This window comes from Ovis aries, chromosome 8 (genome assembly GCF_016772045.2).
Source record: "Ovis aries strain OAR_USU_Benz2616 breed Rambouillet chromosome 8, ARS-UI_Ramb_v3.0, whole genome shotgun sequence".
Lineage (NCBI taxonomy): Eukaryota > Metazoa > Chordata > Mammalia > Artiodactyla > Bovidae > Ovis > Ovis aries.
In genome coordinates this window covers 82,644,048-82,666,990 of record NC_056061.1, presented here as the reverse complement: position 1 = coordinate 82,666,990, position 22,943 = coordinate 82,644,048, and the positions used below count along the sequence as shown (strand labels likewise).

At 42.4% G+C, this 22,943-nt stretch overlaps 1 protein-coding gene and 1 long non-coding RNA gene across 5 annotated transcripts in view; one reads left to right on the top strand and one right to left on the bottom strand.

The window, feature by feature from the left end:
- TULP4 (TUB like protein 4) overlaps positions 1 to 22,943 on the bottom strand; it is a 197,865-nt gene that overhangs the window by 29,814 nt on the left and 145,108 nt on the right. For 3 of the 4 annotated variants that reach the window (XM_060419298.1, XM_027972621.2, XM_060419299.1), the window contains 2 exons: positions 3,278 to 3,458; positions 1,384 to 1,518 (listed from right to left, as the gene is read on the bottom strand). In XM_060419298.1, coding sequence (XP_060275281.1) covers positions 1,384 to 1,518; positions 3,278 to 3,458 — 316 coding nt within the window. The remainder of the gene's footprint in view (positions 1 to 1,383; positions 1,519 to 3,277; positions 3,459 to 22,943) is intronic. The other variant, XM_042253676.2, reaches the window with a different exon arrangement.
- On the top strand, positions 3,031 to 21,173 carry LOC132660211 (uncharacterized). Its single transcript, XR_009601540.1, has 2 exons — positions 3,031 to 3,162; positions 3,340 to 21,173. It is a non-coding gene; the product is annotated as an uncharacterized LOC132660211 (long non-coding RNA).

Sequence of the window (22,943 nt, the reverse complement as noted above, 5' to 3'; positions counted from 1 at the left end):
CACTGAGCACATTCTGAGGTCACCAAAGTTCCCCAGTTTCCCTGGAAGACTGAAAAGCAGTCCTGGGAGAAGACAGCAGTTCTGGACAAACACAACTTGGTGAAATCTCTACAACTGGAGACAGTAAAAGCATCTAAAAGTAAAAGTAAAAGTAAAAGTACATAGAGGGTTTTTCTTTTTCTTATAGACAGGTATAAATAAGCTTGAGTATTGGGTGGGCCCAAAACCCCATCCAGGTTTTTCCTAATAGGTAAGTGGGTGGTGACCCCCACAGGACGGGCCCAGACACACAAGTCATTCAAAAGATGCTCAGCAGCTAACACAGGGAAGCCCAAGGGCTCAAGGTGGCCGTTTGCTAGATGGCGACATCTGAGTAAAGATCTTAGTCCAAACGTTTATGAGCAAATGTGCAGGGATTTCTTTGGTGCAGTTATAACATTACATTGAGACAGCTGTAGTTCCCAAAGGTATATCATTCTTTTAAAAAGAGTAAGTTTCATAAGAATAATATCATTTCTTGTTCTGAAGATTATATAACCGGGAACATAAAAGGATGCAGAGACAAGTGTGGGCCCCTCGATATTGAAAATAAACCAGGCCTGCTCCACATGACAGGCATGCAGCCATCGGGGAAGCCCGGCCCTGTCCCTTCCTGAGATGTCCACATTAATGACTCATCTATTAGCCAGTAGATGTGTGCGCACTGTCTGTGTGCGTGACTGTGCCTGCACATGTGCACGTGTGTCCAGAGACAGGGAGGGAGAGAGAAAAGGAAAAAGAAAGCGAACGCTCCGGTTTGCCCCCCTCCACTCAGATCACAGCAGGCCCCTTTAGCATGGGGACCGGAGGCCGCCCTGGAGCTTCTGCACTGCACCATCCGACCCTGAAGAGGCAGACTGCTCTTCCGGAGGGTTCCTCAGAGCCACCACCTCAGCAGACTTCCTGAACTGCACATTTCACAACGTTCAGAATGCTGATGGACACCAACTTCCTCCTGAGACACCACTTCCTACTGCCCCCTCAGGAGGCCGTCAGCGCTGACCGCTGACCTTCACACGGATGCCTCAATTTGACAGGTTTGTCATAACCACCAGCTCCTCAAGAAGCCTCAGAACCCTGGGGGCTCCTGTGTGTTGTCTGGAGGCGAGCAGCCCCCGTCTGAGAGGACCGCTCCTCCCAAGAAGGGGAGGTGAGGACGAAGTGACTGTTGGGAGTGCTTTCTCAAGATGAGACTAGACAGGAATCGACTGGTCAGACAAGCAGAGGAGCGAGAGAAAAGACTTCACGGACAGACTCCGTTAAGCCCTGCAGAGGGGACTGCAGAGGCCAGTGGTCAGCAGGCCTGGGAGTGATGCCCAGCTCGCAAGGCGGGCTGCTCCGTACCTTTCAGCCCCGACTGGATGATGGTGGGAGACAAGTCGTCGTAGCTGTTCATCAGGCTGATGTCTCCAGAGGTGAAGCTGACGGTGAGCAGGGGCTTGATGTTCTGCACCGGGATGGGGTACGCTGCCGGACCATCTGCGGGAACAGAAGTGCCAGGTGAAAACGAGGTGACAAGCACATGACCCGAACCCAGGCCTGCACATGCAGCCCTGAGGATGCCTGGAAACCGCTAACGGTGCAGGCGAGACCCTGGGCTCGGCAGGTCACCCAGGAAGGCGGTGCTGCACAGCATCAGGCTCTAACCACATGGGCACGGGGGGAGCCTGGGATGACAGGCGGTGGGGACAGCAGCCCTGTGGGCACCGGGCGGGGCTCCCTGGGCTCAGGGTGCCCTGCTGAGAGTTTACCAACCTGCGTGTTTCTGGTGATGTACAAATGTGAATTACTTTAATGTCACGTGACATTTTCTTAATCCTGGTCCAATGTACCAAAAGCTGCCTTTCAACACTGGACGTACCTTCACTGAACATTACAGGCATCAAGCAGCCACCATGAGTTGTTTTTACCAGAACAGACCCCACATCTGGAGGAGGCCCAGACCGGCTATGGCTGATGCCCAGTGTGCGTGAGTGTGAGGAGATGTGTGTGTGTATGTGTGTGTATATTAAGGAAGGAGCCCTAAGGGGTGCTCCTCTGTGTCCACCCCTTGCAGTGGGTCAGCCTGACACCTGCTCAGCCCAGCTGTGGAGGCTCTTGTAATAACTGTTTTCTGCTTCACTTTTAAGATGCTGCAGGTACTGACCTCTGTGCTCAAATTCCCAAGGTCACCAGGAACACCCTGCTCTCTCTGAAGGCAAGTTTCAGTCTCCTCCAAACTGCCCCAGTGCTTCTGAGGAGGGGAATTGGTTAGAGTGCAGCTGGGAACTAATGCTGCTCTTAGACTTCACCTGGACTTGCTCCATCACCTTGGTCTCTGGACCCTGTTTCTCTCCTAGTAAGAGGGGAAGAGCAAGTATGCATTCAACCCAGTAAGTTCTGTTTTAAAAGTATGCTGAGCCCAGTGTTGAAAGACACCAATTGGATCACTGCCACTGGCAGTCAGTCCTTCTCACTCACTACTCATCACACCATCTACTTTAAAAAAAAGAGGCTTTTTAAAAGGAGCAAGGATGGGACCCCGGGGGAGAGTCAGAGCCTGAGGGGGCATGCTGAGGGCTGACAGTGGGGACGGCCAGGCCAGCACCCACCCCCAAAGCTTCTACTCTGGGGCCTCAGGCATGCTCAAGGTGGTGGGGGGAGGCAGAACCCGAAATCACTACCAAGGGGCTGAAACCATCTATCATGACTGGGCCAAATGTTCACAAACTTAGATGTCATCTACTCTAACATCACTGTAAGGCTTGGAGGCAGTAGGGTGAGAGCAGTGGGTTCTTCTGAACTGAGCAAGGGAAGAATCTGCCTGAAATAAACAGGTAGGGACATGGCATCCAGGCCAACGTGCTGGCCTTCGTCACAGGCACAACTAATCCTTTCCTCACATAGCCAGGGTCATCGGCTTCAGTAATGTTATGGATCTAAAGCACTATGGGTTAGGCCGTAGGAACAGCACAGCAGTTTTCACCTTCAGTTCTGTTTCTCCCTAGGCACCAGGCACCCCCCTCCCCCCAACACCCCAGGGTCACAGAAATGGCCATCAGTCTCGTTCTGCGTCTAGGAAAACCAGTGGAGGGCCAAGCCACCCGACCAGTCGTTCTGCGCAAAGGGATGGCAAAGAGGCAGGTGACAGTCCCATCCAGGTCAGAGACTGGGCGGGCCAGCTCTGCCCTGCACTCCGCTGAGAACCCTGCCCGACGGGAAGGGATCCTTCTCCTTCCTGCCCTCCCTGCAGGGCCACCTTGGGGCGGGGAGTAGTCGTCCGAGTCGGTGTCGCTCTCGCTGCTGTCCTCCACCAGGAAGGCGGGGTAGTTCCAGGACATGCTGAGGATGCCGTCCGACTCGTGCAGCAGGACGTGGGCCAGCATCCGGCCGTGGCAGTCCATGACGATCACCTGCCCGTCGGCGGTGCCGAACAGTACCTGCAGCAGAGGAGCGGGACCTCCGATGGGCAGGCAGAGAGGACAGCGGTTGTGGCCCCACCCCACTCCCACCTCTACGTGTTCACAGGACATAGTACCTAAGAACTGGAAGAAGAGACCAGCTAAGCAACAGAGGGATACACAAAGCTTGTTAGCTGGCTCTTTCTGGAAGAATTTTAGTCCTCTGTTAGCGAAAGGGAACTAGTGCTGTAATAAATACGGTATGTGGACGCTTTCGAATAATGTCAAAAACACTGTGTCACATTTTGTGAGTTTTTTTTTTTTTTTCAGTTGGAGGAGGGGGGGTCAAGAGGAAGATAATATTCTCTTATTTTTCTCTCTCTAAAAAAAAGCAGCATCAGAGGATCATCATATGCAAGTGTACGTAAGCCCGTTTATCTTGTGTTCCATTTCACTGAGAATAGTATCAGGGTTAATGTATTTAAGTAGTAATGTTATAGTAAATTAATGGTATTAATATATTAAGTGCTTACTTTGTACTAAGCACAATTCTAACAAAGTTTACCTCATCGACTGTCTGAATAATCCTGCCAGCTAAGCGCCAGCACTGCTGGCACAGAGCTGAGACGGGGCTGACGCCTTGTGTACTGAGGGCTGCTCCTGGGGGTCCCCTCAGTCACCCACCCCGAGCACATTCTCAGGCGTGTGCTGGGGTGTGGGCAGGCACACGGCCAAGGATAGGGTACAAGCAGGCAGAGGAAGGCTGGACGCGGGGGTGGGGGGGATGGTGGGCGCCCTCCCTCAGAGCGGCAGAGGAGCTGCTCACAGCTGCTGGAAGCCCCCCGATAGGCGTCATTCTGATGGGTGGCCCTGAAATCTTTGTATCTTTTGTGTCTAATGAGAATTCTCTAATCGTCAGCAACTCATTGTGAGAACCATGCAAGTTATTTCCATTTTATAGATGCAGAAACAACTTAACAGAGCTCAAGTAAGTTGACAAAGTCATTAAGTGGTCAAGCCAGGGCTATTTACCTAGAAAGACCAGGATTTACATAAAAGGAAAGTTATTTTAGACTTTTTAGGTCCATGCCTCTTTCTGCTTTTAAGATTTTGACACTGAGCTTTTGGAGGTCAAAGATTGTCCACAGTTGTACCCCTGGGACCTAACAAGAGCTTTGGGTACAGTGGACATTAAATAAGTATTTATGGTTACATGAGTGAGTTAAAGTCAGTGACAATCAGAAGGCAATCTTAGGACATAAATCCAGATGATTAAGAGAGATTAACTGCAAAAGAAGATATATTTCATTTAAGCAGTAATAAGCTGACAGAGCTGTTGAGATAAACCAACTGTCCATCAAATACTCCTTTAAACATGAGCTACATTTTAATGACTGGAAAGTAAGAAAAAAAAAAGAAAGCTGAAACAGTTTTCCTTCAGGGCTGGTGATGAATCATATTGAATGCTGCTTACAGGAAAAAGAGATAAGTTGTACTAGGAACAGAGTAAAAGTCATTTTAGGAAAAGCTGAATTCTTGGCTGCCAACACTGAAAATGAGTATCCACTAGCATGCCCACGAGGACCTCATGAGACCCGGGCTGGGGAGGCGGACACGGCAGGTGTCTCCTGAGCAGTCCACAGTGCAGATGAAGATGGAACCTGACCTCTTATAACTTCAACTACAATTTGCATATTTCAGAGGAAGAAGATGTATGGGAAGCCCTCTAAAGCGACATCCCAGGATGCAGGCTTCTATTCTCCGCTTCCCACATCCTCACTCACTTGTTCAAGCATGTCTCAAGGGCAGTGTCATACCTTGGATAATGTGAAGGGGTTATTTCACCAGTTATGACTTTGTTTCTCATAAACATAGCTCATGAGCAGGCAACAGCAAACAGTTATTCTTCTCAAGTCCCCAGAATTAAATGTGTCTCAACCGCAAACACGCTCCCTGGCCCCTTCCAATGCAGTTTCCAGTCTCCACTGGCATGGCGACCCTCAGTATTCTTGCGTCTTACTGTGTGGTTATCTGATCTGTCTGGCTCCCATGCTAGACTTAAGCTGAATTTTCAGGACATGGACTGTGTTTGCTCTCACTGCGCTCTCCCCAGGGCCTGTCCTCAGAGGACACACAGCAGCCTCTGTGAAGGGAGGGAGGAAATGAAGCATCGTTTGAGTAACACATTTTTCCATTTTGGAGAACAGACACCATCTAATTCCTGAATGAAGGACTGGTGGCTTAGAGAGTTTTCAGTGTTCAACATCACACTAAAGCAAAAGAGGACAAAGAGAACCAGCCTCCAAATTCCCCAACATTAATCAACTCTGACTACAGATCTTTTGGAAGTTAATGCACTATTAAGATCAGGGAGAAGGAAAAAGGCATCCCTAATGCTTGAGCTGTCAAGCAGTGATGGAGGAAGTTACTCTGTTTTGGAATAAGTATGTCAGATAACTGAAGAACACTGACGTGATATAAAATCAGATTTCTGAAGATCTCCTCTATTATAAATTCTTTAAATGCCTCACCACTTTGAATGAGATAAAGCTTCTCTGAGCCAAGGACTTCAAAGGAACAAGATCGCAAAGTCTAAACAAGCATGAATACACATATGGGCAAAAGCATCACTCTCTGCAGCCTCTCCTCCCTGTTCTGGGGCTCTGGACAGACTGGTCTGGCTCCTCTTGCCCAGGCTTGGTCTCCTCCTTTAGGCTTGGCCCAGACCCTTTCCCCTCTCTAGGAGGTCACAGTCATGTCCATGGCCTGGCTTGCTCCCTGTCCAGGCCATTCCCCTAAGCTCCAGACTCACACACTCCAACTGCCTGCCAGCTGTCGACCCCTGGATGTATTAAAGGCCAGGCGCGTCAGAGTCAACCTGTCCCTGATGAGGTGCATGACCTCGTCTGTCCCCTGGGCAACACACACAGCAGGTCCTCTCCTGGCAGAGACTGTGGTTTGTGCTTTTTCTCTGGTGTCCAGTACGGGGTCTGGTATGTAACAGGGGCTCAGACATCACGTGTCAAGGCTTTTGAGACCCACCACACAGACTTGTCCTCACTCTAGCCATGGTCCCTACAGTACTCTGTTTCTGCGGCACCATGAGCTTCCGAGGGCAGGTCTGCAGCCATAGGCTCTCACCTGCTGCCAGTCACCAGTGGACACTCAGTGACTCTCAGTAAATGCATTTCTGCCCAAAGCTTTAGCCTTTGCTCAAGTTTTTTCCTACACATGAACAGCTTCTTTCTTTTCTTCTTTTAACTAGATCAATGCTCAAAATTTCCCATAAAACTGGCCTCCAAAACACTTTTAGTTATAGATAGTTTAAATTTCTGTCTCAGATTTTCCCACCTATTTCTGCTGGATTGCAGGCTTCACAGAGGGGTGGAGATAATGGTCCCTCTGTAATATGTACACTAAGAACCAAAGGTGGTAGAAATCTGCCAGCCCTTGGGTTCGATGGTTGTCCCTCTGGACAGGGGACACCGCTTCAGTGCAGTGCTTAATACCATTGCTATGTTTTTAAAAAATTATGGTATCCACATACAATCTCTCCATTCTAAACTATTTTTAGATGCAATCATTTTAAAATGTAACACAATTATCCCCAGCAATTTAAAATGAACTAAGCCGCAGGAAGAAGACAGAAAATCATTCAAAAGATTTATGTTTTGCAACCAGTGACGATGTATCATCAGTACCTTTATCTCTGAAGACTGGTCCTCATCTAAATACTTGAATAAAGACCATGTTAGGAAATTTCAACTATAAAAATATATGCTTATGTAAACGCAGTAGAGTTCAACGAGTAGCATACAAACTAGTCACAAAAGGAGCTGATTTTTCCCATTTATTTGCTTTTGTGATTTAAAGCTGGGGGAGAGGATGACAAAGTTATTACAAATTCTGACTATAGGCATACCTTATTTTATTATACTTTGCATATATTGTATTTTTTTTAAACTAAAGGTTTGTAGCAACCCTGCATCAAGCTAGTCTGTCTGTGCTGTTTTTCCAATATGATTTGTATCTGTGTAATATTTTGATAATTCTCACAGTATTTCAAACTTTTTCATTATTATATTTGTCATGGTGATCTGAGACCAGTGACCTTTGATACTGACTATTGTAATTCTTTTGGGAAACCAAGTCCCTGTAAGATGGTAAACTTGATTATTTAAATGACAACAAAGGCTCTAGAATATGACATAAACTTAGTTGATAAAGCAAGGGTTTGTGGGAACTGACTGATTTTGAAAGTTCTCCTCTGTATAGAAAGCTATCAAACACAGCACTGCATGCTACAGAGAAATGGTTCATGCAAGGAAGAGCCAATTAATGTGGCAAGCTTCACTGCTGTCTCATTTTAAGAAATGGCCACAACCACCCCCACATTTAGCAACCACCACCCTGAGCAGTCAGCAACCATCAAAACTGAGACAAGGCCCTCTGCCAACAAAAAGATTACCACTTGCTCAGACGACAGCATTTTTCTTTTTAGCAATAAAGTATTTTAAAATTAAAGTATATACATTTTTTCCTTTTAGACATAATGTTATTGCATAATTTTAATAGACTACAGTATAGTAAAAACATAATTTTTGTATGCACTGGGAAACCAAAAAATGTATCTGCTTCACTGTAGTGCAATGGTCTGAAACCAAATCCACAATACCTGAGAGATGCCTGCAGCTGGTGTCAAGTGCCTACATGCACGGCCATGGAGGGTGGGGAGGGGAGTGTAGTAACATCCTTTTGCTCCTTGGCAGGAATCTTCTGTCCTGAGATGCACTGAAGTAACACTTTGGTTTTGAAAGACCTCCCTGTCGGCTTCAAAACACTAGCTTTCAAATGTGCTTCAAGGCCAGATTTGAGCATTTTGTGACTAATATTTTTCAGCCACTAACATCAGACAGTTGTAAAGGACAGAACTGCTCAACTGATTAACAGAGTATTTCCTGGTTCAAAAAAAAAAAAGGATAAAATATAACTTCACAATTGATTCTAATAATCATTTCTAAAACAGGCGTTTTAAGACTTATTCTGATAAACATGGGAAAGAAATCTAGCCCAAAACAGCTATAATAAAAATTCGTATCTCTGGGCTAAACATGTAATTTTGAAGTCGTTTCATCTCCTCACTGCAGGATAACTGCTTATAAACTAACCCATAAAGAAGAGAACCTACTCTATGTTTAAAGATTTTCAGAGAAGGAGATAAGTCTATCCACCTCAGGTACTGACTTTAACATTAAATAATTTTCACTGCTATAACATTCTTCCCCAAATCTTTCAGGTTCCATTTTAAAGTTTATTCATCCTTTTAAGACACCTGCACATTATTTCTGGGGAGTGGAGGGGAACAGTCTGACTACAGGAGTAATTTAAAAACACATTTAACTAGGATACCTCTGGAAGGACACACAAGTAATTGGAAACACTAATCACCTCTAGGGACAGAAGTGGGTGGCTGGGGGTAGTGGGGAGAAAGGGAACTTTTCATCATATATCCTTTTAAACATTTAGGATTATATACCATGTGAGTACGCTATTGAAATATACTTAAGTACACATGGAATGAAGTAGAGAGAAAAGGTTCAGGAATACAGCTCCATTATCAGATCTCTGGAGCTGGATGAAATGTGCTGGGCCTGTTTGCTGAAGATCATCTTAAGTCTACTGGCAAAACATGCTTTCCTTTGCAAAGAACTCAGAATTGGGAGTTGGCTTGCTAGGGGTCTGGTTCTATTTTGATTCCTAACTACTTATGTCACTTTGAATTGATCATTTGCCTTCCTGAGTACTGTTCTCATCTTAATCTAAAAAAAGTTGTATTAGATGAGTTCTCAAATCATTTCCTGTTTCAAAAGGCTCCAACTCTTTCAATAAATATCTAAATACATTTCTCATTATGTGGAAACAGTCATTTTTTCCTGTGGCTACTAATAAACTTCCTTAACAAAAGGGCTAAAAGGAAATGATTTCCTGGTCTGAGGAGACTGAAAACCTTGTGACTCAACAGAAGAGGTCAGGATGAGCAGTGATGGGGGTGGGCCCAACAGCGCCTGTGGCTGCTGTCGAAGGTCCGCGAAGCCGACACCAGTCAGGGAGGCAAGATCAGATTTTTATCCAGGAATCACTACTGCAGGACAAGGAGCTGATTTCAACTTCCACTTGTGCAGACATGACTGGGAGAAGGGGAGAGGGGAAGAGGAGGGAGGCGGGGTGCTGAATCTTGTCAAATGCTTTGTCTGCATCTACTGAGATGACCATATGGTTCTTATCCTGTATTTTACAGTGATTGATTTTTATATGGTGAACATCTTGGCATCCCAGGGATAAATCCCACTTGACTGTTGTGTGAGATTTTATTAATGAGCTGTTTCACTCAGTTTGCTAGTATTTTGTTGTGGATTTTTGCATCTATGTTCATCAGGGATATTGGTCTGTAATTTTCTTTCCTTATAGTGTCTTTGTCTGGCTTTGGTATCAGGGTGATGGTGGCCCAATACTATAAAGCTTTTAGAGGAAAACATAGGCAGAACACTGACTGACATAAATGATAGTAGTAACTTTTTCAATTCATCTCCTAGGGTAATGGAAATAAAACAAAAATAAACAAATGGGACCTAATTACAAAGCTTTTGCATAGCAAAGGAAACCACAAACAAAATGAAAAGACAACCTACAGAATGGGAGAAAATGATGCAACTGACAACAGATTAATGTTCCAAAATTTACAAACAGTGTGTGCAGCCCAATATCCAAGAAACCAAACAACCCAATCAAAAAATGGGCAGAGGATCTAAACAGATGTTTCTTCAAGGAAGACATACAGAGGGCCAAGAGGCACATGAAAAGACATTCAACATCACTTTTAGAGAAATGCAAATCAAAACTATAATGAGGTATCACCTCACACCCAGTCAGAAAGGCCATCATGAAAAAATCTACAAACAGGGCCTCCCTGGTGGCTCAGTGACGAAGAATCCGCCTGCCAATGCAGGAGACATGGGTGAAAGCCCTGATCAGGGAAGATCCCACATACTGTGGAGCAGCTAAGCTCGTGTGCCCCAAGCACTGAACCTGTGCTCTAGGGCCTGGGAGCTGCAACTATGCCACCCATGTGCCGTAACTGCTGAAGGCTGCATGTCCCAGAGCCTGTGCTCGGCAACAAGCGAAGCCACCACAATGAGAAGCCCACGCGTCGCAGCGAGAGAGCAGCCCGCTCGCCACAACTAGAGAAGAACCTTGCACAGCAAGGAACACCAGCACAGTCATAACTAAATAAATATAGAAAAATTTTTTTAAATCTACAAAGAATAAATGCTGGAGAGGGTGTGGAGAAAAGGGAACCTTCCTATACTGTTGTTCAGAATGTGAATTGGTATAGCCACTGTGGAGAACACTGATGGAGGTTCCTTAAAAAGTTAAAAATAGAACTATCATATGATCCAACAATAGCATATTAAAAAGCAGAGATATTATGTTGCTGACAAAGGTCCGTCTAGTCAAAGCTATGGTTTTTCCAGTACTCATGTATGGATGTGAGAGCTGGACCGTAAAGAAAGCTGAGCACCAAAGAATTGATGGAAGCAGTCTGTGACATATTATACTATGTATATAATTATTATTAAAATAAACTTGATGTAGTGTTTTGAGATAAAAAAACACAAACATATCTGTTAGGTCTACTTGGTTTATAGTGTTGTCAAAGGGCACTGTTTCTCTATGGATTTTCCATCTGTGTGTTCTATCCAGTATTGAGAGTGGCAGTGAAGTCTCCTACATTACTGGATTGCTGTCTGTTTAGGTTGCTGCAGAAGTAATTGTGGTTTTGCATTGTTGAACTTTGCTGTTTGATATTAAAATACATTCTTAAATGTGGTTATGTTATACATCATCTTAACGTGCATTTTTCACTTTATTTTTGCTAATGACTTGCTGTTTGTTTTATATTTATTTAGACTAGGGAAATGATATTAGACAAAAAGCAAATTTGAGCAATTTTCTTATTCGAGTTCAAAATGGGTAGTAAAGCAGCAGAGACAACTCACAATATCAACAACACATCTGGCCCAGGAACTGCTAACTAATATACAATGCAGTGGTGAGTCAAGAAGCTAGGCAAAGGAGATGAGAGCCTTGAAGATGAGGAGAGCAGTGGCTGGTCATTGGAAGTTGACAACGACCAACTGAGAGAATCACTGAAGCTGATCCTCTTACAACTACACAAGAAGTCGCTAAAGAACTCAATGTTGACCATTCTATAGTTGTTAGGCGTTTGAAGCAAACTGGAAAAGTGAAGGGGTTCCCAGGTGGCGCTAGTTGTAAAGAACCCTCTTGCCAGTGCAGGAACTATAAGAAATGTGGGTTCAATCCCTGGAGAAGGGCATGGCAACCAACTTCAGTGTTCTTGCCTGGAGAATCCCGTTGAGAGACAAGCCTGGCAAGCTACAGTCCATAAGCTCATAAGTGGGTGCCTCATGAGCTGACCCAAAATTTAAAAAAATACTGTTGGTTCCAAATAGGAAAAGGAGTACGTCAAGGCTGCATATTGTCACCCTGCTTATTTAACTTATATGCAGAGTACATCATGAGAAACGTTGGACTGGAAGAACCACAAGCTGGAATCAAGATTGCCGGGAGAAATATCAATAACCTCAGATATGCAGATGATACCACCCTTATGGCAGAAAGTGAAGAGGAGCTAAAAGCCTCTTGATGAAAGTGAAAGAGAAGAGTGAAAAAGTTGGCTTAAAGCTCAACATTCAGAAAACGAAGATCATGGCATGTGGTCCCATCACTTCATGGCAAATAGATGGGGAAACAGTGGAAACAGTGTCAGACTTTATTTTCTGGGGCTCCAAAATCGCCACAGATGGTGACTGCAGCCATGAAATTAAAAGACGCTTACTCCTTGGAAGAAAAGTTATGACCAACCTAGATAGCATATTCAAAAGCAGAGACATTACTTTGCCGACTAAGGTCCGTCTAGTCAAGGCTATGATTTTTCCTATGGTCGTGTATGGATGTGAGAGTTGGACTGTGAAGAAGGCTGAGAGCTGAAAAATGGATGCTTTTGAACTGTGGTGTTGGAGAAGACTCGAGAGTCCCTTGGACTGCTAGGAGATCCAACCAGTCCATTCTGAAGGAGGTCAACCCTGGGATTTCTTTGGAAGGAATGATGCTGAAGCTGAAGCTCCAGTACTTTGGACACCTCATGTGAAGAGTTGACTCACTGGAAAAGACTCTGATGCTGGGAGGGACTGGGGGCAGGAGGAGAAGGGGACGACCGAGGATGAGATGGCTGGATGGCATCATGGACTCAATGGACGTGAGTCTGAGTGAACTCCGGGAGATGGTGATGGACAGGGAGGCCTGGTGTGCTGCGATTCATGGGGTCGCAAAGAGTTGGACACCACTGAGCGACTGAACTGAACTGAACTGTTGTACTGAAGTGTTGTCTTCTCTTATTTTACACAACCACCATGAACTATTTCTCAACTGGATTGTGACCTGTGGTGAAATGTGTCATTTTACATGACAACCAGTGATGACCATCTCAGGGGCTAGCTGAGAAGCTTGAAAGCACTCCCTAAAGCCAACTTGCACCCAAAAAAGGTCATGATCATTGTTTGGTGGTCCGCTGCTGGTCTGATCCACTGCAGCTTTCTGAGTCCCAGTGAAACCATCACATCTGAGAAGTATGCTCAGCGAATGGAAACGCACCAAACTGCATGGCCTGCAGCCAGCACTGGTCAACAGAATGAGTCCAATTCTCCATGACAAAACCCGACCACATGTCGCACAACTAATGCTTCAAAAGTTGAATGAATTGGGCTATTAAGTTTTGCCTCATTTATTCTATTCACCTGATCTCTCGACAACCTACTATCACTACTTCAAGCATCTTGACAACCTTTTCCAGGGAAAATACTTCCACAACCAGCAAGAGGCAGAGAATGCTTTCCAAGAGTTTGCTGAATCCTGAAGCACGGATTTTTATGCTACAGTAATAAAGAAACTTATTTCTCATTGGTAAAAATGTGTTGATTGTAATGGCTCCTATTTTGATTAATACACATTTCAGCTTAGTTATGATGATTTTAAATTTATGGTCCAAAATCGCAATTACCTTCTCACCAACCTTAATATTTCTAGTACTTCTCCTTTCACTTGAGTCAGTGTTTGCTTTGTATAATAATTGAGTGTTCTATATATTTAGGTGCTCTTCTAGTGTATGCATATATATTTACAATTGTTATTTCTCACTGGTAAGTTGACCCTTTTGCCTTTATGTTTTTCCTTATCTCTTGTGACAGTCCTTAACATCTATTCTGTGTGATAAAATTACAGTCATCTTTGTTCCCTTTTGGTCATCATTTGCATGGAATACCTTTTTCCATCTCTTCACTTTCAGCCTATATATGATCTTCAACCTGAAGTGAGTCTCCTACAGGAAGCATATAGTTGGACCTTGTTTTTGTTTTTTTCAGCAGACCAGCTACTTTGTGTCTTTTTATTAGGGAGTTTAATTCATTTACATTTAAAGTCATTATTAATAGGGAAGGACTTATTATTACTATATTGTTAACGGTTTTCTGTCAATCTTTTAGTTCGTTTGTCCCTCTTTTCCTCTCTTGCTATCTTCCTTCGTGTTTCATTGATTTTTTTTTTATATTCATATGCTTGGATTTTTCTTTTTCATATCATCTAGAAGTATTTTTTTTGTTCACATGGAGCTTACATGAAATAAATTATAGCTAATGTCAGTCTATTTTAAACTCCTAACAATTACAGTTGCATAAAACTCTACTTCTAATTATTTCATTCCACTGCATTTACTGATGTCACAATTTCTATATTTTTACATTGTGTATGCACTGACACAGTCATTTTTTTTCATTATTAAATCTTTTTATTTTTTATTATTTTTTTATTTTTTAGTTTTTAAATTTAAAAATCTTTAATTCTTACATGCATTCCCAAACATGAACCCCCCTCCCACCTCCCCTCCCCATAACATCTTTCTGGGTCATCCCCATGCACCAGCCCCAAGCATGCTGCATCCTGCGTCAGACATAGACTGGCGATTCAATTCACATGATAGTATACATGTTAGAATGTCATTCTCCCAAATCATCCCACCCTCTCCCTCTCCCTCTGAGTCCAAAAGTCCGTTATACACATCTGTGTCTCTTTCCCTGTCTTGCATACAGGGTCGTCATTGCCATCTTCCTAAATTCCATATATATGTGTTAGTATACTGTATTGGTGTTTTTCTTTCTGGCTTACTTCACTCTGTATAATCGGCTCCAGTTTCATCCATCTCATCAGAACTGATTCAAATGAATTCTTTTTAACGGCTGAGTAATACTCCATTGTGTATATGTACCACAGCTTTCTTATCCATTCATCTGCTGATGGACATCTAGGTTGTTTCCATGTCCTGGCTATTATAAACAGTGCTGCGATGAACATTGGGGTACATGACACAGTCATTTTTAATAGTTATCTTTTAAGCTTTTTTGTAACTAAAAGGGGTATATCCATCACCATTACAGTAACAAAAGTCTGCATTTGTCTATACCTTTATTAGCAAGTTTTCTACTTTCATATTTTTGTTTGCCATCCTTTTATTTCAACTTAAAGAATTCCCTTTAGCATTTGTTGTAAGGCAGGTGTAGTGGTGATGAACTACTTTAGCTTTCGTGTGTCTATGAAAGCCTTTATCTCTCTATCACTTTTGAAGTACAGTTTTGCAAGGTATGGTATTCTTGATTGGTAGTTTTTTTCACTTAGCATTTTGAATATATAGTCACATCCCCTTTTGTTCCTACTGAAAAGTTCACCAATAGGTTTATGGAGTCTCCTTATATGAGACAAGTTGCTCTTATTCTTGCCAATTTTAAAATCTGCTTTGTCTTTGGACTTCTGATGACCTGATTATGATGTATGCTGGCGTGTACTTCTCTAAGTTCACCTAATTATTTGGGAACCATGAGGATCACTGAATCTGTATGTCTATTCCCCAGATTTGGGGAGTTTTCAGCAATTACTTCTTTGTGTAAACAGTCCGCCCCTTTCTCTCTCTTTTCTTCTGAGACTCCCATAATACACACATTGGTCCATGTAATGGTATCCCACAAGTCTCTCAAGTTTTCTTCATGCTTTCACTTCTTTTTTCTCCTCTGATTAAATATTTATTTCCAATGATCCATCTTCAAGTATGCTGCTGATTTCTACTGCTTCATCTAATCTGCTGCTGAAAGCCTCCAGTATATTTTTTCATTTCAGTTATCATACACATCGGCTACTTAATTTCTAATTTAAAAAACACTTTAAATACATTTGAAAGTCTCACTTGGTTCATGCATTTTCTCTTTAACTCACTGAGCATCTTTATGACTGTTATTTTAAATTCTCTGTCAGGTAAATTTATATCTCCATTTCACTGGGGTCAGTTTCTGGAGAGTTATCTTATACCTTTCAGACTTATTTCCCTGTTTCTTAATTTTTTTCCCTGTTTCTTAATTTTTCTTGACTATGTTGGTGTCTCTGCATCAGAAAAAATTACCACCTCTTCCAATTTTCATGGACTAGGTTTGGCCTCCCTGGTGGCTCAGACGGTAAAGCGTCTGCCCGCAATGCAGGAGCCCTGGGTTCGATCCCTGGGTCGGGAAGATCCCCTGGAGAAGGAAACGGCAACCCACTCCAGTACTCTTGCCTGGAAAATTCCATGTACAGAGGAGCCTTGTAAACTACAGTCCACGGGGTCGCAAAGAGTCGGGCACGACTGAATGACATCACTTCACTTCACTTCAGGCTTGTAAAAAAGAAGATTCTCACTACTCAGCCTGTTTAGTGATTCTGGAAGTTGCTCCAACCATCATACTAGTGCAAACCACCATCTTTGTTCTTAGTGACCCCAAGATGTATGGAATATGCTGGGTTCTGTCAGTGTTCTAATTCAAAAGCCAGTCCCCTGGGCAGCCCTAAGGAAATCTGAACACTGGACACATGGTCCAACTCTTTCCTACCCTCTGCTTTTAACGTAGTAGCTGAAATCTGGGGCTTCCTCACCAACTCACTCTGTACTGGGCCAGGAGAAGGGGCTGTCTTGAATATGCTAGTTCAAACTGTCATCTTTTTTCTCAGCGGCCCCTGGTGTTCCATCAGCCCTTTGAGACAGATAAGATAGAAGCCAGTGGCTTAGGCCACACCCAGAAAAAAATCAAAATATCAGACATATGATCCAGTTCTTTCCTTCTCTTCCCAGGGAGAGCTTGAAGCTGGGGGTTTTCTCCCAATTATATGGCACTTTGCCAGGGGTAGTGATTATGGCAAATCAAGTTTTTCTACCAGCTCTGATGTGGCCAGTTTCATAACGCATTAGGGGTACAGAAGCCTCTCAACTAGCTTCTGGATTTCTCACAAAGGGAATTGATCAGTATATTATTGATTTGGTATGTATGTTGAAGAAAGGAGGTTCCAGAGCTTGTTATTCTGCCATTCAGCTAACATCACTCTTGTTGAACATCATCTTTAGATGTTGTATTCAACAACAGCCAGCGTACACAAATAACTGCCTCCCATCTTTCATTCTTAACTTTAAAAATTTCAAGAAAGTTTTTATTTAGTGTATTTTAAATTCACCTATACCGAGTGTTCTATACAGTAATTCTTCAATGATCTGAGTTCAGAGATAACAAAGAGCAACTTAATTTTTAAACATCTTAGTTGCCAGTGTCACTCAACCAAAATAGCACAGAATAGTACACAGTAGTTTGGCCTATTTTTGCTAAAGAAAAATAAAATAAAATTATTTTCTCCTATGAAGCGTTCAATAGGATATCCAGAACACACACACACAAGCAAAACCCAAAAAACTTTATAAACAGTATTAACAGTAGTACAAAGATAGCCATAAAGAGTGGCAGCCATCTCCTGATTTCCTTTCCTGAGTATGTTTCCCTTATTTTCCTTAATTATTACTTACATCCTCCTTGCATGTTTTTGGCAAGAGTCATTTCTATACATGTTCAGTTCAAGGCTTAAAATAAAGATGAGCTTCCCTTTTACAGCACTTTTGTAGTACATGCACCACTAAAAAGTCATGGGAAAATCAAATGGGAAGGGAGGGAGAAGAATCACTTTTTCCACTGGTCAGATTAAATCTAACATCAAAGCTATGTTTCCACAAGTAGGCAGGACCTCTACTCCCCAGGGCCTTTAACCTGCTTATAGTTCACTCTCCATCGAGGGTTTCTTCTCCAGAATAAGACTGGTTCACTGAGTAATTACTCTAGTGAGTCTGTGGATTAAAAATAGTAATAAAATAAATAATTTAAGTACAAGAGCTTGTGTGAGAGAGATTTCCATGTGCTTCTCTCTGAGTTAGCACAATGGCTTCCAAGTCTTCACAGGAAATCTAAGGCCTATAGAGTTCCTATAATTACTACTGAAGGGACTAGGTGCAGGCTCATCCCTCAAACCAGCACTTACACAGCTGGCAGAGGAAAACGTTTTCTTACAGTGAACAAAAAACTCCTTGCAAATACCAAATTGTGACTCCTTTTATTTTGGTTTTATTAAGTCTGGCTTCTCCCCTATTAATGAGTGGGTCTCATCTATGAGACAGTCATTTCCTATACGTCAGATATCAGTAAATTACTTTTCATTTATAAAACTATGGTGGCAACATCATATTTTTAGCTGAGAACGTAAAGATTTATGTTGCTTTTTAAAGTTTCCTTTACAAACCACTTTGGATCCTATAGTACAAGACACAGAGATACTTGAGAACAGACACCCATCTCCTGGACACAACAGATGTCCTCCTTTAAAGCCATAGTCAATCCAAGCCCCAGACAAATCATTTACTTTAATCTGACAAGAACCTTCTTCAAAGTAAAGAGGTGGTTGTGACAGATAACAGCACTGTGGTTATGGAAGGAAATCCACATTTTGAAGAGATTTATTTTGAAGTATGGGTGAAAGGACATGTGATCTGGGATCTGCCTTAAATACAGCACAGAAAAAAAATAAAGGGATAAAATTAGCAAATGTGATAAATATATGCTCTTTATTCTTATTTTTGATGTTACTGAATTTTTTATAATCAGTTTTAAAAATTATCAAATTAAAAAACCTTATAGAATCATTTATTACTTGGAATACTTTGAAGGAATTAGTTAGCAAATCTACTTGACTTGTATGCTGGTACTTCATAACCTTACATTTCAAAATTAAATGAATAGTTATTCTTTTCTATTGACTAATGCATTAAAGCTTTAAGCACATGTTAGTATCATAATAGTTCCTTTTCCATCAATTAATATTTCTGAAAAGATGGTGTATACTGATGATTTAAATGTTTTGTTTTTAAAATGATTAGAGTTAAATAAACTAATCCTGCACTGAAATACTCCCTTGAATAATCCTGCTGTATCACTCAAGTCCTGACTATACTCCAAACGAGCAATAAAGGTCATATCAATATTCCTTACAAATTATGTACAGAAAAACCAGCTTTCATTTCATAGATGTCACAGAGGCACAAAGGGTACTTTTAGTGATTTTTCATGTTGTTGTCCGCATCATGGTACTGTCTGCATTTAAAGTTGTTGTAAAACTCTGGTGGCTCACAGATCACATCAGCAGGGATCAGGAGGGACATTTTGTGAAAAACTTGCTTTTAGCTGCTATGAGGAACTGGGATCTATCTACAATTTGTATTCAAAAGCAAAAGGAAGAAATCTTCTCTCTTCCTAGATTAAACAGAACAAAAACAACAAAACCTTAGGATGGAGGCCAGAGGCAAAGATTTCACCCTTCTCATATCTACATGTGCTAAGACCTAAAAAATGGTAAGTCTTCTCTTGGGGCTGTTTAGGATGTACCAACCCCACAACGAGGCCTTCAAGTTTATTTGAAATCATGGCTTAAAGTGTCTAAGAAAATACTAGGTCTGTTAAAGTATTTAAGACCTCCTTTAAAAAACTTTTAATATATAAACAAACATTACTCATGGAAATCTAAAGTCAAATATGTATTAGGTGAAGAATTCTCACTTCACACCAAACTACCTTCTAAACAAGGGCAATTTCTACAGAATATTCTTTTAAATAGGAAAAGATTCTCTTATATGGAAATTTAAAGTATAATAATAAAACTCAGTTCACCTACATTTTAAAATCTAGTATATAAAGTGAGGTATTCCTGTATTAGGACTATTAACATCAGTAGCAAACACTTTAATATTCCAATTATATGATAAATATTTCCCTAACAGAACGTTCCAAAGGAGAAACTAGTGGCTATTTTTTATAATTGAAGGTCAAGCATAATACTGAAAGAATAGGTTCTACTTGTAAGACTGTGTCTATAAATCCTTTGAAGCAGAAAATTTGTTTTCATAACTCTACTTCTCTCCCTTCTATTGTAAAGGATTGTTCTCCTGTTTTCTAAGTTCACGAGCATCACTGGATAACCTCGGCTGAATAATTTAATCATAGTTTGTATCTGTCATCGCCTGGATAAACTCTACAAAGTAATCACAGTACTTCCGAATTTTATGAAGAGCAAGTACTTGCCTTCATGATTTTTAAAAAATGCTGACTTGTGTCCTCACTGAAGGCAATGAGCCTTAGAGTTTCCCTCCTGTGGCTACAGACTTCCTAAAATGTAATTCTAGGATGTTCATCATGAGTTTTTATTGGGAGGGATGTCACCAAGATGGTGAACTGTTGTTCCCGACTTCATTCCTCCACACAAGAAGAGTAACTATTAACAACTATGCACCATACACTGAGTATCCTAGTGAGCTGTACCCCCCGTACCATGGAGACCAAGGTCTGCAATACAGTAACTGTGGTGCATCATTCACTTACAACTCCCATGTAACAGTTAAAAAAATGAATAGGGCTCTTAGGCACACTGGGGAAAGAGGAGAATTCCAGATTAACTCTGAAAAGTTTGCTGGCACAGGATTAAAAGAGTTCTCATTATTGTAAAGAAGAGATCAAAGAGCTGGAAATAGAGGGGCCAGCCATGACACAGGAAGAAAAGAGGTAAAGAATCTGAGGGCAGGTGATCTGTGAAGACGCCATCAGTCCTATCCCCCTGCCGTCAGGCAGTACCACAGGGACACATGCCAGGCAGTGGGAACACTGAATTTTCCGAAAATCCTGACACCATGGCTCTGGGGCGCAATGGTAAAGAATCCTCCTGCCAATTCAGGTGACGCAGAGATGTGGGTTCGATCCCTGGGTCGGGAAGATCCCTTGGAGAAGGAAATGGCAACCCACTCCAGTATTCTTGCCTGGGAAATCCCACGCACAGAGGAGCCCAGTGGGCTGCAGTCCCCGGGGTCGCAGAGTCAGATGCGACTGAGCACACACACACACAATCTTGCAAAGAACTTTCTCAAAGGAACCACATGGATTTTCTTGGTAGAGTATCCTAGCAGCTAATACCTGTCACTGAGTTGAATTTTCTATATTGTGGATCAGGATTAAACCAACAATGATCACATTTAGGAATTGTTTTTGGATTTGAGAAAGAGGAAGAATTCAGTTATTAGGATCCTCATCCAAACTGCTTTCTAAAGAAGGGATAACCACAGAACCTAAAAAAAACCCAATCAACCAGCCTTAACTAATGAAAGATTCCACACAAGTGTCAATAGATTTGAAAAAAAAAACAAAAAATTAGACTTTGTGTAAAAGAGTTATGAAAAATGAATGCTGGGTCCCCCCAGGGCAGGCTCTGTGGGGTAAAACAAGAATTCCTCTCACGTCTGCGTGGTACCTGAGGATGGGAGGAGACACAGAGAGTCCTCAGGCGAGGCCAGGGCTGGACCTAGGTGCCGAGGCAGGGGGAGCTGACTGGAGAGAAGAGGGGCAAGGGCAGAAGGAAGAGCTTGTGTGAAGGTAGAAAAGCAATGTGAAAAAAAAGAAAAAAAAACAAAAGCAATGTGAGCTCAGGAAACTAGTCCACTAGGGCGAGTGTGAAGAAGGGAGCTGGGCAGAGAGAAGCCTGGAAATGCATGAGGGCTTGCAGATGGACTATTAATATGGACTCTTTATATTATGGACTATTAATAACTATGCACCTTCCCCAAAACCCACTCAGTTGTGTGTAATGAGTGTGAAACTCTCACAGAGGACTGGAAAGAGTAAGCCAGCAGACAGAGAAGTCAATGCTTAAGAGAGTGGACAGCAGACAGGTGCATGGTAAGCGACAGAACAAGCCAGAGCCAGCTGAACCCCAAACCTGCAGTGGAAAGCACAAGAGAAAGCAGATTCCACCTCACCTTCCCAGAGTGGACTGGCTGATGTCTTGAAAAGGAACGGCTAGCCCACCGCATCTCCTCCCCTCCCAGGCAGACGAGTACGCATCTTACTTTCAGAAGGGGTGGAACAGAAGGCGCAGACACAGCTCAAGGGTCTATGCTGAAAAACCCAGCAACTCAATGATAAAAGTGAGCCCAGTTCAGCTACCAGGTAAGGGCCACAGGCAGCCAACCTCCAACACTGCCATGGTAGAGCAGATAGTACAAGACTCTGAAGTCCAGATGGGTCTTCCAAGCAGGACAGGTCCACTCACTACCCCACCCCCAGGCTTTACTTTTCAGTATCCATATCACAAATATGAGTGGACAACCAAGGATCACTACACATTTGAGAAAAGCATCTAATATGAAAAAGAGAAGCCAAAACCAAACCAGAAAGAACCTGGAAAAGAAAGACAATGAAGAATGCAGAGGAATACTTCAAAAACTCAACATCCTCACATTGTTTTGTCCTCCATGAAATAAGAATTAAATTTTATATATATATATATTAAAAGAACAGATCATAATCTAATAAGAAAACAAAAATAGAGCTCCAAAAAGTTAAAAATGTGATAGCATTAATTTTTCAAAGTCAAAGAAAACTTGGAGGATATAGCTCAGCACATCACCTAGAAAATTACATTAGGCAAAGAAAAGAAACTGGGAGAGAAAAGAATTAAAATCAAATCATCAATCTAAAAGGACATCTGAATAATAAGATTTCCTGAAAGTGAAAAGAAAATATCACAGAGCTATGACAAGTCCTTGGAGGCAAAGGATGAGTTGGAAAGTGACCACCATTTCCAGCCAAATTGGTGAGAGAGAAAAAGCACATCTTGAAATTCACAATACTCTGAAGACGTGTTTCACCAAAATGAAGGGACAAACCACAGAAATACAGGTGCTGGTCCCAGATAAACAGGAGATGAGGGAAGGGGCTCAGGCTCCAGGTGTGCCACAGGCTGAGAGCAACCGGTCCAGGCTGAGGGCCCAGGAAACAAGTAAGTCGGATGCACCACTTGGGGTAGTGAAACACTTCAGAGGAGCCTTTCAAGTGTTTGGAGAGCGGAAGGATTAATTCGTGATTGGTACACTGACAACCAAGCAAATAAGTCAGGCAACTTTACTAATTCTGGAAAAAGCAAACGACTGCATGAGTATGGCAATGCTACTTCTGGCCCTGT